The following is a 14,864-nucleotide window of genomic DNA, read 5'->3' on the forward strand; positions in this document are numbered from 1 at the left end:
ACAGACCAACATCTACAGAGTGAGACAGGGCGTATCCTCAGCATCACACCGCAGCACGTGGCTTAGTGCAGGCTGGTTCAGTTAGACTGTGTTACTACATTTAGATTAGCAGAGAGTCAAACTCATTGAGAACTGTGCTAATAGTTCAATAAAACACATTGAACTCACGTCAAAGTCTGGAGCATCTTTTACTCAAAACTGCATCAAGTGGCAGCTTGTGTTATTCCAAATTACATAACACAACACAGGGCTGTACATCTGTCAATGTACCTGAGCTTGACAGGCTCTGTAGTGGGCTGCAGTGGGTACAGGGGGAGGGGGAATGTGAAACTGGCCTGGGGTGTGTGTGGGGGGGGGAAACTCCTGCAAGTTACTGTGCACACGACCTCCAGATGGGGTGGGTACAGGTCCACGTGAGGCAACCTCGCAGGTGTTGGATTTGGGGAGGGCTTGCAATGTGTACTGACTTGTTCGTGCCGCTACAGTGGACAGGATTCAGATTAATTACACTGGATACAGACCCCATTGCCCACGAAGCAAGAGAAAGCCAGGTTTCTAATTTTGCGCTATTAAAGGGATAGGCACACCTCAATAGCCTCACATTATAGTTTGAAAAGTTACATAGTGGGAAACAGTAATGCAGCCTAGGAGAGTAAGGGCTATAATGAATATAATGCACAGCTGCATCGATTCTGCAATCCCGTCAGTGAAGGCGTCTCATGGGTTAACAATTAATGCCATCCATAAATGGCCAAACAGATTCTGTTCATTCACCATGACCAACTGAAAGCTCGTGGTTATGCCACGTCAATGGAGTTCAGGGCCACATTGGTTCAATGATGTAATTCGCAAGTTCTCACTCTCTCCCAGATGGCTCCAGATGTCACATCTGTGGAATGGAATGCTGCTCATCTCTAAGTGTGTGCTGAAGCCCCGGGGGTAAAGTAGCATGAGGAATAATGAAATGTAAACTACCAAAGCTCAGCTGCCCCATTTCTCTCATAGATTTCACATTTATACCTTTGTTTTGGGCACCCTTTACCCATTCGGGTCTTCAATCTCTGTTTTCAGAGAGGAGCCAAAAGTGAGAATGGTTTCAGTGGTCCAGGGAACTTTTCTACAAATCCTCATTCGATGAAGGTGAATGAGGGATACATGCAGCTCCAGCAGGAGGCACTGCATGTGGGACATGGCCAGGGAGGGCCTTAGTATGAACAGGTGGCTAAGGAGCAGGGACCCAGACAGCAGAGATGACTCGCAATTTTGATGGTCTATCATTCATGAGTCTTCTTTCTACAAATAAATGGGACGCAGTGGAGTGCAAGGCTGCAATTGTCCAGAGACAAGGGGTGGGATTCTCCAATAACGGGGCTATGTCCCCACTCCAGCATTAAAACGCGGGCATTTCACTCTGGACTTTCCTGAAGAAAGTCCAGAATGATTCTCCGATCTGAAAGGGGGATAGCAGGGCCCCTTAGTGCTCCTCGCAGCTCTGGCTGCCGATGTGGTGCCCTGCACTTCCGGTCGGGAGTCCGCGCATGCACACGGCGGCGGCCTTAGGCGGCCAGCCCGTGCGACAAGGCTACTCACACTGCGCACCGACCCCGAAAATATAGCGTCCCCCGAGATTTCACGCACCCACGGATCAGTGGCTCCGATCGCTAGCCTGCCCGTCAGTGAGGCCCCCCCCCCCACCCTGAATGAAGGATACCCCAGCCCCCACCACCAGGGCGGCTGCGGACTGGCCACGCCGTCGGGAACTCGGCCAGTTTTCGTCAGAGAATCGCCGCAGGGGGCCTCTGTCAATGGTCCACTACCCGCGCCACGTAGACTGCGCGCGCGATTCGTGGCGGTTCGCGGCAATTCTTCGGGGGACATGCCAGCCAGCCACTCTGGAGAATCACGGGAGCGGCATCACGGCAGATTTTGGCATCGATGCCCATTCTCCGCCCCCACGCCGATCGCGATTTCAGCTCGGAGAATCCAGCCCCATGTCTTCCAGCCCTGACCTCATTAATTATGTAACCGGGTGGTTTGCGCTGTGTCCGTAGTGGGACAGGCCTGATGGCTTGTAGTCCGTCGTCCTAACCAGGTGTCACGTTGAAAAGGCACCCAAGATCACTAACCCACTATTGAAGAAAGAAGCTTGAGCTCTGAAAATGAACAGAGGTCTCTGGGTGCACCCTGAGACCGAAATGTGGACCTCCTGAGAACGAAGATCGATCTCTATAAGACCGCAAGACATAGGAGCAGAATTAGGCCACTCGGCCCATCGAGTCTGCTCCGCCATTCAATCATGGCTGATATTTTCTCAACCCCATTCTCCTGCCTTCTCCCCAAACCCCCGATCCCCTTATTAATCAGGAACCTATCTAATTTTGTCTCAAAGACACTCAGTGAATTGGCCTCCACAGCCTTCTGCGGCAAAGTGTTCCACAGATTCACCACCCTCTGGCTGAAGAAATTCCTCCTCATCTCTGTTTTAAAGGATTGCCCCTTTAGTCTGGGATTGTGTCCTCTGGTTCTAGTTTTTCCTACAAGTGGAAACATCCTCTCCACATCCACTCTATCCAGGCCTCACAGTATCCTGTAAGTTTCAATAAGATCCCCCCTCATCCTTCTAAACTCCAATGAGTACAGACCCAGAGACTTCAAACGTTCCTCATACGACAAGTTCTTCATTCCAGGAACATTGTTCATCTCCAAGAACATTGTGTTGCCGGAAGCCCCCTCCAGGACACGGAATCTGGAAGATCCACCTGGAGCTGCTCCACCACTGCTGCGGTATTTCAGGGTTCAGGGTTGCCGGTGGCCCTCATCCTGAACTCTGCAGGCAGGTCCGAGGATTTTTCAAGCGAGTCCTGACATCTGCATGCCATGTAGTTCCAGACCTGTTCTGCACCGGCGTGTTTTCACCGAGGATCTGACGTGAGGGATCGGGCCTTCATTTACATCCCCATTAGCAGGATGCAAATCAGTTTCACACCGGCTACCAGTGGGTTTCCTGATCCACAATGACAAATACCAGCAAAGGATTCCACGGGAAACTCACACCAGCCTAAAACCAAATTTTGGATCTCCCACAGAATTTCGCTCCCCCCCGTCACCCCGTCTCTGTCGTTGAACCTGTCAGCGGGGCATCAAGAATTCCACCCAAGAAGTCAATACAAATCAGAACAAAAATCTCCAATCAATTAATCGGAGTTGAAACTTAGCTAAAAAATTTAACAGAAGCAAAGTTTGGGGGAAGCACTTCCTGCTCAATACACTACACTGACTGTTAAGCAATATGGTCATATGTATACTTATTACATGCCCAATTAGTATTTTTCCACCATGCCCTTTGAAGACATATGCATCCTTTCTCAGATTTATGTCTTCCTTAGGCTTATGTGAAGATGCAGCCAAGAGGAAATTTAAGCTTAAATCTTGTCTGTGCTATTTCCAAGGGGTGTAATAACAGTAAAAATCTTGAGGCGGCTGGATAGAGAGCAGAGGGAGAAACTGTTCCCCCTCGTAAAAAGATCAAGAACGAGAGGGCAGCACAGTAGCACAGTGGTTAGCACTATGGCTTCCCAGCGCCAGGGTCCCAGGTTCGACTCCCGCTTGGGTCACTGTCTGTGCGGAGTCTGCACGTTCTTCCCGTGTCTGCGTGGGTTTCCTCCGGGCAGTCCAGTTTCCTCCCATAGTCCAAAGATGTGCAGGTTAGGTGGAGGTTAAATAGGGTGCTCTTTCCAAGAGCCGGTGCAGACTCGATGGGCCGAATGACCTCCTTCTGCACTGCAAATTCTCTGATTATTTCCCAGTTATAGATTAAGGAGATGGAGATGAAGAGGGAACTAGTTTTGAACAGAGTTCTAAGATATCACCCCCCTTTTTTAACATGTTTTCTTTTAGGAAGATGCTGATCGTTTTGCAGACAATAATACTCAGAAATTTAATGAAGTGTTGCTTTGGTTCAGCTGAAAGTACATTTTCAGATTGGAAAAAAAAAACAATTTGGAGAGAGAGCAGTGTACAAAGTGCTAAATCCCTCAACAGGGTAAATGCCATCTGACAAGATGGGCCACAGGTGATCATGCAGACCAAACTAATGCTCACTTACCTGGTGGTCCTGGGGACCCTGGAGGGCCTGGCTGGCCAGGTGGACCAGGTGGCCCAGGTGCTGCCAACACTGCTGTGCCTGGTATGCCAGGGATTCCTGGGATCCCTGGAGGGCCTTGGGGTCCTGGTGGACCTGGAGGGCCCTGGGGGCCTTGTGGACCTGGAGGGCCCATTCTTTTGCCTGTAAGGTAAATCAGAGCGTTACATCGGAGACCTAAACACAGGGAAGAGATGTGAGCTCATGGAAGTCATTAGCAAGCAGACTCAAAGTTATTTACTTGAATTTAAAAAGCATTCTTGTAAAAATGATGTGGCATTTGTGGTGTTGGGTGCTCTGGTGCACAGATGAGCCAACACAGTTGTATGTGGTACAACTCTATTTTATTTTAACTCTTATAATACAGTTCGTTCTGGATACTCTGCACGTGCTGTCTCCCTGAGTGTGTTTGGTGGCAGATGTGTCCTGGTCCTGCTCTGCAGCTAATACTGACCACCGGGGGTCGTGTCTGTGCTTTTATATCTTTCTGTCATTGGTTGTGGTGTTGTGTGTTCTGATTTGTCTGTTGGTGTGTCTATCATGATGTGTATGTTTGAATATCATGACATCCCCCCTTTTTACAAAGATATGTGCCTACGTGGTTATAAATATAAGTGTGTCGTGAGTGCATCTAAGAGTGTGTGTGTGTGTTGTGTACAGCGTGTGTATATGACGTAACTATTTACATGGGGCGATGTCGGGTGCGCCACACTAACAAGGTTGTACCATAACAAAACTTGGATACGAGAGAAAAAAAAAACGTGAACATTGGTCTGGTCAGACGATATCTGGAACAATAAACAACAACAGGTTATAATACAGAAGTGTTTGACTTTTTGAACGTATGAACAGCGTTATAAGTCCAGTCTAATGGGTGACCGCCTCAAGAATGGGCTGGTCCTCAAGCCGGTTCAGCTGTGGAGATTTGGGGTCACACTGGTTCACCTTGGACTGTTGGGAGGTGATGCTGTTGCCGAAGTCTCTACTTTACCATTTGTTGTACTTCGTGCAGTGCTTGGTTTTTTCATTCGTGCAAATATAACATTCAACATCTTTGTTAGTGGTGCCTTGGCTGTGGTTTGGTTCTGGTGGCGATGGAAGGGGCATGATCCGTGGCATCTCCACGAAGTCATCCTTGGGAACCAGTGGAGGATCCGGCGTGTGCGTACGGTTCAGTTGCGAGCGTGGAAGGCGGCGCAAAGCTCGCTGATTGCGCCTACGCACCAATCCATCCGCCCTGCATGCCAGGAACAAGGTGGAGTCTTTTTTCTTTTTATGTTTGTGGTGGACGGCATCTTGTAGCCGATGGGTCATTGCCATCGAAGTAGCACCATCACTAATATCATGCAAGGCGATGACTGTGCCAGATGTGGAAGTTGGCCGAGACCGTGCACGCTGGTTCCGGCCACCTGCTGTGCCGGAAGGGCGACTCCGCAGAGAAACGTTGAAGCATGTCGCCTTGGAGAGAGAATTGTTGCTCGCATCAACGTCTGGCGATGGCGCGAATTGGTGTGTCCATCTTGGACCGCCGGTGCTGGTTGCCACTGCCGACCCAGTGGGACTGCCACGCGATCCATTCCCTGTCGCCGTGGCATCCGCCGTCACCCTGAGCGTGCCATCACCGAGGCCGCGACACCGCCCGTCCGGAGCAAGGTCTGGCGTGCGCAAATCAGAGTCGGCGCTTGGCTGCTCCCCATCTGGAGTCCGGTCTGCCTTCCGTCGATGCCCCCCATCCGGAGTCCCAACAGGTTCACTGGAGGCAGCCGAGATTCCCTGAAGCTGCACTTCTGGAGTCGGAACATGCAGGAATGCACCAACCAGTGGAGAGGCTCGAGCCATCGAGGGTGGAAGCGGTGCGCCGCCACCGCAGTCGTCAGTGGTCCCACCGTGATCGTCGAGTGCCTCGGTACGCACTAGGCGAGGTCTGTCACCTTGCACCTTTTGCATGGGAAGTGGGATGCTGTCGTCACTCGTCTCACATCCCGTGGATAGATCCTCATTAGCAGCTTGCTGTTCACTAGGGTTGGATAAATTGTCAGAGTTTTCATCTGGTGGTGCACACCATGTCGGTGGACTGTCATTGTCTTGCCGTTGTCCTTCATTTGGGCTTTTCTTCTTTGGAATTTTAAATCTTCCCCCAGACATTGCAGAACCTTGTTTATTACCCCCAAATTCTCCCATATGAATGGTCTCGAATATAGGATCCAATGTTTCTATCGACATTGTACTATTTTCCAAAGAACATTCCGTTTCACTTTTCTTCTCAGGTACCTCATATGTATCTTTGTCTAATGTACATGCCTTCATGGTCTCTGGGTCTGATTTTGCTGGGACTGGCATGGTCACAGTCTCTCTTTTACTGTTCTCAATTGCCCACATTATACTCCCCATACATAACTGCTTAATCACTGGGGTTAGTGTGGTACAATGGATAATCGGGTCGACCTTATCTGCATCTTCACCATTAGTGGAAAGCACACTTGGTTCACTTGAAACTGCTGTGGGTTTTAAATTCGTTATCTGGCTACTCGATGTCGGTGTCCTCAGGATTCTTGCTCCAATGTTCTGCTCATTTATCAGTGGAGTGTGTATAGGTTCAATGCAATTAATGTTCCCCTCAAGGTTTGAAGAGTCATTACTGACTAACTGCTGGTCTCCGAAGTTGGGATTTTGTGGCGTTGTGTTGAAGGGAGACATTTGTCCCTGCTGTAGATATGATTCAGGTTGTGTTATTTCCATTACCTGAGGATCAATGTCTTGTCCATTTTTTCGATCCGTACTAAAACACTGGCAATTCTCAGTCTGCTCCTTGCAAGTTAAACATTCAATAAATTTCTTTAGCAAATCCTCAGCATCCTTCTGTGGCCGTGCAGCATTATTAACCTCTGTTCGGCTATAATGATCCTGAAGGTCAGCGCATAAACCTTTTTTCTTCGGGCTTGGACGAGGCGATTCCTTTGGCTTGTCTTCAGTTGGGCTTGAACAGTCATCAGCGCTGTGCCCTTCATTGTAGCATGAGAGACCTTCATGGTCATGCTGCTGTGTAGTGGAGCATGGTAGGCCGTTATAACCTTCTTGCTGTTCACGTGAGCATGGCAGACTTGCATCATCTACCGCTGGTTGGTCAGGAGAGGTTGCTAGACCCTCATGGTCTTGTTCCTGCAAGGACTGCACATTGGAGTCTTGCGTTGCTTCTATCGTGGAGGCTGTCCACGAGCTCTCTGTGGAGGCTTGTGACACTGGAGTCACTTCTTGTCCGTGCAAGGACTGCGCTCTGGAGTCTTGCATTTCTGCAATTGTGGAGTCTGTCCACGAGCTTGCTGTGGAGGCTTGTGACACTGGAGTCACTTCTGGTTCATGCGAGGACTGCGCTCTGGAGTCTTGCATGTCTTCTTTCATAGAGTCGGGAACGTTGAGCGGGACGTGGACCACGCTCTGTGTGGCAGCAGGGCGCTCTCCGTGTGCTTGCACCGCTCCCTGTCTGTTAATGTCAGGCTGCAGCATCATCCCGTACTGATAAGTTGGAACGTCATATCTGCTGGATTGAAGATCCTCAAATCCGAAAAATGAATCCGCATCTGCGTCCGATTCAATGTGGGGGCCGCCAATGTGCAACACGAAAGGTTCGTCCGAGTCATAGTCGTATAGGACCACGGAGCTATCATTGGGCTCGCGAGGTCCGGAAACACTGTAAAGATCGTCATCGAAGTATTCAAGGTCGGAATCATCGGCTTGTGCGTAGGTAACTGCTTGTCGGAGGGTTCTTCGGAGGTCAAATTCATCTCCTGGGTCAATTTGCGGCACTGTGCTGTCATTCCAGGTGAGGGAAGGTTGTTTTACAGCTTTAACAGATTTTTGTTTTTTTGATTTGGGACGTTTCCCTTTTAAATTGGATTTGGGACGTTTCCCCTTTAAATTGGTGCAGTCTGGGGCCTCTAACATCCTGACGCTCGGTATGTAGCACGTAGGAAGCGACTGTGCATGCTCAAATCGCTGTTCCTTTACCGATGGCCGTTTTCTTGACTGCGCATGCGCAGCATCTCGCGCATGCGCAAACGAAACTTCCGGTTCTACGCACTGCTCGCGCAACTGCGCTAGCGTTATACCTTTAGCAAGATGGCCGCCGACCTCGACCCAGCCCTCTCTCAGGCCCGGGATTTCGGCCTCTGGGAATTCGGGCTCCGGGATCCCAGCCACGAGGTGAGTACTGCAGCTTTTCTTACCTTTATTTGCCGATTGGATTGTGTTTTCTTCACAGTACTTGGAGAATTTGACCAGGACTGCCTGGTAATCGTACCTTTGCTGCCTCCTGAAGAACCTGAACCTTGTGAATATTTCTCTTGCCCTTGCACCGGCGATGGTGAGGAGAAATTCAATTTTTTCGCTATCATCCAGGTCTTGGAGTTCAGCTGCCACCAGGAACAATTCGAACATTTGCCGGAATCGCCGCCAGTTTTCGCGGAGATCGCCGTAGCACTGGAGCGGCTGCGGAACCGGGAGCTCTATCATTTTGCCTGGGCACTGCTGGTTGTCTCTGTACACTGAGGTATGCCGGCAGGTATCGATCCACTCCTGTACCATGTGGTGTTGGGTGCTCTGGTGCACAGATGAGCCAACACAGTTGTATGTGGTACAACTCTATTTTATTTTAACTCTTATAATACAGTTCGTTCTGGATACTCTGCACGTGCTGTCTCCCTGAGTGTGTTTGGTGGCAGATGTGTCCTGGTCCTGCTCTGCAGCTAATACTGACCACCGGGGGTCGTGTCTGTGCTTTTATATCTTTCTGTCATTGGTTGTGGTGTTGTGTGTTCTGATTTGTCTGTTGGTGTGTCTATCATGATGTGTATGTTTGAATATCATGACAGCATTGACAACGGTTGGTTTTTGCATTAAATGCTTCAAATCAAGCAGAGAATCACTCCTCGGACATTTGACAACGCTACTGAGAAGCTATTAGCTATGTAGTTCTGAAACTACATTCAAAATATTTCCTTGGAGATTGCTTTCTTATTTGATGAGTTGATAGAAAGCCCATTTTTGGGGGCTCTGCGGAAGAGGTGACATTAAGCAAACCTCAAATAAAATAGAACCAATTGATATACCCCTACCCATATCTCCAATGAGTGAACGCCTTGTATCAGTCTTGAGAGGATAGATTGCTGAAGACTTTTCATGACATTTGAGGTATTCCACCACCACAGCATTTAAAGGCACAACAAACTATGCTCCCTGTTATAAGATATTTTAAATTTGCAGCCGTGATTGGTCACGTTGGTAGAAGTCCCCAGGGGAAATGTTATAGGTGAAAACTTCATTTAAAAAAAGAACAAACAGCAGTAATTGGGTTCAATAATTTCTCCTTTGCTCTCCCAAACTCAAATCAAATAGGGCAGACCATTAATGTCTTAATCCAGTATGGTTATACAGTGGAACAGACTCTGGGATTGTTACTCATAGATCACAGGTACCCAGGTTTGAGAAAAATCCTTCTGTGCACCTATATTTGAATTTATAGAGAAAGAATAGCAACATTGTGAAACTTGGCTACACGATGTAACTCTGTCTTAGATATGTAGAGGATAGGAGCAGGAGGAGGCCTTTTGGCCCTTCGAGCCTGCCCCACCATTTATCACGATCATGGTTAATCATCCAACTCAATATCCTAAACCTGCTTTCTCCCCATAGACTTTGATCCCATTCTCCCCAAGTGCTTTATCTATCCGCATAGATTGTTGCTGTAAAAGCCACAGCCCTTTCATATACCTCCATGCTTTTCAGTAGAAATGCATTTTAACCAACCTCTTCACAAGTCAGTCTGTTAGTGCAATGCAAGACCACTCCATTTATCTTACCCTCAACCCCAATAAAACATCAACCTTAGGTTGAATCAGATCGTAAGAAAATTTGGCATTTAATTTGATACAAAAGAGAGGCTGGAGACCCAGTCCTGATCCTATCCAACATTAAGGCTACTCAACTCCCTCTGCTGAATCTACAAAACCCTAATCATAATCGTTACTTTTGTCAATTTTAGCTTTAATTCTTCCTCCTTGCTGACTTTCCACATTCCATTAACTCAAACCCATCGAAAACCTCGACTGATTATATCCCGTCCTGCACTAGGTTCCATTTATCCATTGGGGCAGCACGGTAGCCTTGTGGATAGCACAATTGCTTCACAGCTCCAGGGTCCCAGGTTCGATTCCGGCTTGGGTCACTGTCTGTGTGGAGTCTGCACATCCTCCCCGTGTGTGCGTGGGTTTCCTCCGGGTGCTCCGGTTTCCTCCCACAGTCCAAAGATGTGCAGGTTAGGTGGATTGGCCATGATAAATTGCCCTTAGTGTCCAAAATTGCCCTTAGTGTTGGGTGGGGTTACTGGGTTATGGGGATAGGGTGGCGGTGTTGACCTTGGGTAGGGTGCTCTTTCCAAGAGCCGGTGCAGACTCGATGGGCCGAATGGCCTCCTTCTGCACTGTAAATTCTATGATAATCTATGATTGCATTCTGTCCTTACTGACAGAATTGGCATTCCCATTCTGCATCTGAAATATGTCCCTTAGTAACCTAGGAAAGGAGTAGGCCATTCAGCCCATCAAGCCTGCTCCGCTATTTAGTACGATTATGGCGGATCAGACACTTCAATGCTTTTTACACCCACTATCCCCATAAGCTTATTGTTTTAAAAAACATATTTTTATTAAGGTATGTGAAAGTTTTTATAATAATAACAATAACAATGACATAAACATGGTATAATAAACATTTCCACCCCCATCCCAATCCCAATCTTCACACGCTCCAACCATAAAACAACCATCCAGCAAACCCCCCTCCGCCCACCCCCCCCCCCCCCCATCCTTGGAATACTGCTTCTGCTGACATTTTAATTTTCCCCGAGAAAGTCGACGAACGGCCTGCCACCTCCGGGTGAACCCAACCATTGACCCTCTTAAGGCGAACTTTATCTTCTCGAGACGGAGAAACCCAGCCATGTCACTAACCCAGGTCTCTACACTCGGGGGCTTCGAGTCCCCCCACATTAACAAGATCCGTCTCCGGGCTACCAGGGAGGCCAAGACGTTGGTCTCTTTCGCCCCCTGAACTCCCGACACTCGATCGCCACCTCCGGACTCGGCACCACCCCTGTTTTTAGTACCGTGGACATTGCCTTAGCAAAACCCTGCCAAAACCCTCTAAGCTTCAGGAATGCCCAAAACATGTGGACATGATTTGCTGGGCTTCCCGCGCACCTCGCACACCTGTCCTCTACCCCGAAAAACTTGCTCATCCTAGCCACTGTCATTGTGCCCGGTGGACTACCTTAAATTGTATCAGGCTAAGCCTGGCACATGATGAGGATCTATTAAACCTGCTTAGGGCATCCGTCCACAGACCCGCCTCTATCTCTCCGCCTAGCTCGTCCTCCCAGTTTCCTCCACCTCCGAGAGCTCCTCGTAAATATCCGATACCTTCCCCTATTCCACCCAGATATTGGAGACTACTCTATCCTGTACCCGTAACCTTATTGTTAATCAGAAATCTATCAATCTCTACCTTAAACATGCACATTGAGACTGCACAGTCCACCAGGGTAGTGAACTACAAAGATTCACAACCTTCCATGTGAAGAAGTTTCTCCTCATTTCAGTCCTAACCCAAGTGGGCATCCTCCTTATTTTGAAATTGTGCTCCCTGGTCCTAGACTCCCCAACCAAGGAAAATAGCTCAGCTGCACCAACCCTGTGGGCAGCAAGGTAGCATAGTGGTTAGCACAATTGCTTCACAGCTCCAGGGTCTCTGGTTCGATTCCCGGCTGGGTCACTGTTTCTGCAGAGTCTACATGCTCTCCCCGTGACTGCGTGGGTTTCCTCCGGGTGCTCCGGTTTCCTCCCACAGTCCAAAGATGTGCGGGTTAGGTGGATTGGCCATGCTAAATTGCTCTTAGTGTCCAAAAAGGTTAAGTGGGGGTTGCTGGGTTATGGGTACAGGGTAGATATGTGGGCTTGAGTAGGGTGCTCTTTGTAAGGGCCGGTGCAGACTCGATGGGCCGAATGGCCTCCTCTGCACTAAATTCTATGATTCTATGAACCCTGTCAATTACTTCAAATGTTTTGTCGGTTTCAATGAAATCACCTCTCATCCTTCAAAACTCTAGAGAATACAGGCCCAGTTTAATAATAATCTCTATTAGTGTCACAAGTAGGCTTACATTAACACTGCAATGAAGTTACTGTGAAAATCCCCTCGTCGCCACATTCCGGCACCTGTTCGGGTACACTGAGGGAGAATTCAGAATGCCCAATTCACCCAACAAGCACGTCTTTCTGGACTTGTGGGAGGAAACCCATGCAGACACGGGGGGAATGTGCAGCCACCACACAGTGATCGAAGCTGGGAATCAAACCCGGGACCCTGACGCTGTGAAGCAACAGTGCTAACTACTGTGCTACCGTGCCGCTGAATCACTCTTCATAAAACAGTCCCGGAGCAAGTCTGGTAAACCTTCTTCGCAGTCCCTCCATGGTAATAATATCCTTTCAGAGGTAAGAGGACCTAAACTGCACACAGTACTCCAGATGCAGTCTAACCAATCTTCCATACAGTTGAAGCAAGATCTCCCTTCTCCAGTACTCAAATCCTCTTGCGATAAAGGTTAACATTCCATTAGCCTTCCTAATAGCTCGCTGCACCTGCATGTTAGCCTTCAGTGACTTATGGACAAGAACACCCAGGTCCTTTTGCACATCTACACTTTCTAATTTCTTACGATTTAGGAAATACTTTGCTCACCTGTTCCTTCTACCAAAGTGGATTGCCTCACATTTTTCCACATTATTATTCCATCTGCCATGCTGTTGCCCACTCACTGTCCATATCCTCCTGTTGCTGCTTTACATCCTCCTCATAACACACATTCCTGCCGAGCCTTGTATCATACACTAACTTGGAAATAATATATTTGTTTGCCACATCCAAATCATTGATGTATATTGTGAACAGCTGGGCCCAAGTATTGATCATTGAGGTACCCCACAAGCCATACCCTGCCAACGTAAGAAAGACCCGTTTATTCCTACTCTCTGTTTTCTGCCAGTTAGCCAATCCCCAATGCATGCCAGTAAATTGCCTCCTATCCTGTGTACTTTTATTTTGCTAATCTTCCCGTTGCTAATCTCTTCCCTTCGCCCGACCGTTCCAGGAAAGGCCTTCCACCTTCTTGACACTTCCTTCTGGAATTATTACTGCTTCTTTATTGAATCATCTCCCTCTCTTGGAAAGCACTTTTACAATGCATCCTTTTGACTAAGCTTTTGGTCACCTCTTCTCACTCTTCAACTGTCCGCCCCCACCCCAACAGTTTCCCTAGCTTGTGATAAATGAAGTCTGGAGCATTGTAAGCGCAGAAGCACTACTTAAGGGCACTGGAGAATGAAAAGCATCAGGATTTCTCACTTCTTATCAGATAATCTTCCCCAGAAAATGCACGCACCCTTGCTGGGCTAGGGCAGTAATCAGGCTGGATTCTAATGCTACATAATCACATAATGACCTCTTATAATCTAACTGTCTTGGCTTGCACACAAAGAAAAACAACCTCTACAAAGGATATGCTCTGGCAAACGGCATTGGTCTCCATGGAACCATGCCACAGTATGAGTCAGTACCCTCAGGCGCGGGAAGAAAAGATTTGTTCAACAAACTGTTCCCAAGTGCATTGCAGGGCTGTGGAAGGCTGCAACAAACTCATCCATTGTCCAAATTACAAGTGGGTCGCAGGACATCAAAATCCTCGCTGGAAAACTGATACATAAAGGGATCACTTCCAGCAATGCAGTGCTCCAGCACATGACCTGGCACATTAACATGTGTTGAAAGGAATTGTAGACAGTCATACATAGGAGTTACCCAAGTGAATTCCCCAATCTCCCAACTCTTGCGTAAAGAGATTTTTCCCGACAACTATTTAAAATCTTTCACCTCTGTCCCCTGCTTCTATTTACAAATAAGGGGCAATTTAGCGTGGCCAGTCCACCTGCATGTCTTTGGGTTGTGGGGGTGAGACCCACGCAGACACGGGGGGAATGTGCAAACTCCACATTGACAGTGATCCAGGGCCGGGATCGAACCTTGGTGCTCGGTGCCGTGAGGCAGCAGTGCTAACCACTGCGCCACCCTGCTGCCTTTTCTCCCTACTTCTTGACCGCTTAACTATTGGGAACAGTTTGCTTCCATTAAACCTATTCTATTCTTTAAGAGCTTGGAAAACCTCCATGACGTCGCCTCATAATTAAAAGTTTCAATTATTCCACATCTTTCTTCATATTTGGATTTCCTCATCAAAGACAGCATCCCAGTAAAGCCTCAATACCCTTATAGTGTGCAGTGCAATATTGTGGAACACACAAGATTTTAAATGAGCTTAATGTTGCTGCATAGATATAACTCAGGAAGAGGCCATTTGACCCACTGTGCTGTGGCAGCTCTTTGCAATGTCCACCCAATCAACTCCACTCTCCCCCTCTTCCCAATAGCCGAGAAAATATTTCCCCTTCAAGTATGTATCCAACTAGCCTTTGAAATGACCATTGGGTCTGTCTCTACCACCTTTTCAAGGCAGGGCGCTCCACAACAGAACAACTTGCTGTGTAAATAAAACAATTTGTGTTTTTTTTTTGTCAATTAACTTAAATCTAGGGGCAGCATGGTAGCATTGTGGATA

The 14,864-nt window shown here is 48.1% G+C and overlaps 1 protein-coding gene across 4 annotated transcripts in view; it reads right to left on the minus strand.

Moving 5' to 3' along the window:
- Window positions 1–14,864, minus strand: part of eda (ectodysplasin A) — a 366,616-nt gene that overhangs the window by 97,243 nt on the left and 254,509 nt on the right. For all 4 annotated transcript variants that reach the window (XM_072505793.1, XM_072505792.1, XM_072505791.1 and 1 more), the window contains exon 4: window positions 4,106–4,285. In XM_072505793.1, the coding sequence (XP_072361894.1) occupies window positions 4,106–4,285 (180 nt within the window). The remainder of the gene's footprint in view (window positions 1–4,105; window positions 4,286–14,864) is intronic.

The sequence above is a fragment of the Scyliorhinus torazame genome, chromosome 5 (assembly GCF_047496885.1).
Source record: "Scyliorhinus torazame isolate Kashiwa2021f chromosome 5, sScyTor2.1, whole genome shotgun sequence".
In the NCBI taxonomy this organism is placed as follows: Eukaryota; Metazoa; Chordata; class Chondrichthyes; order Carcharhiniformes; family Scyliorhinidae; genus Scyliorhinus; species Scyliorhinus torazame.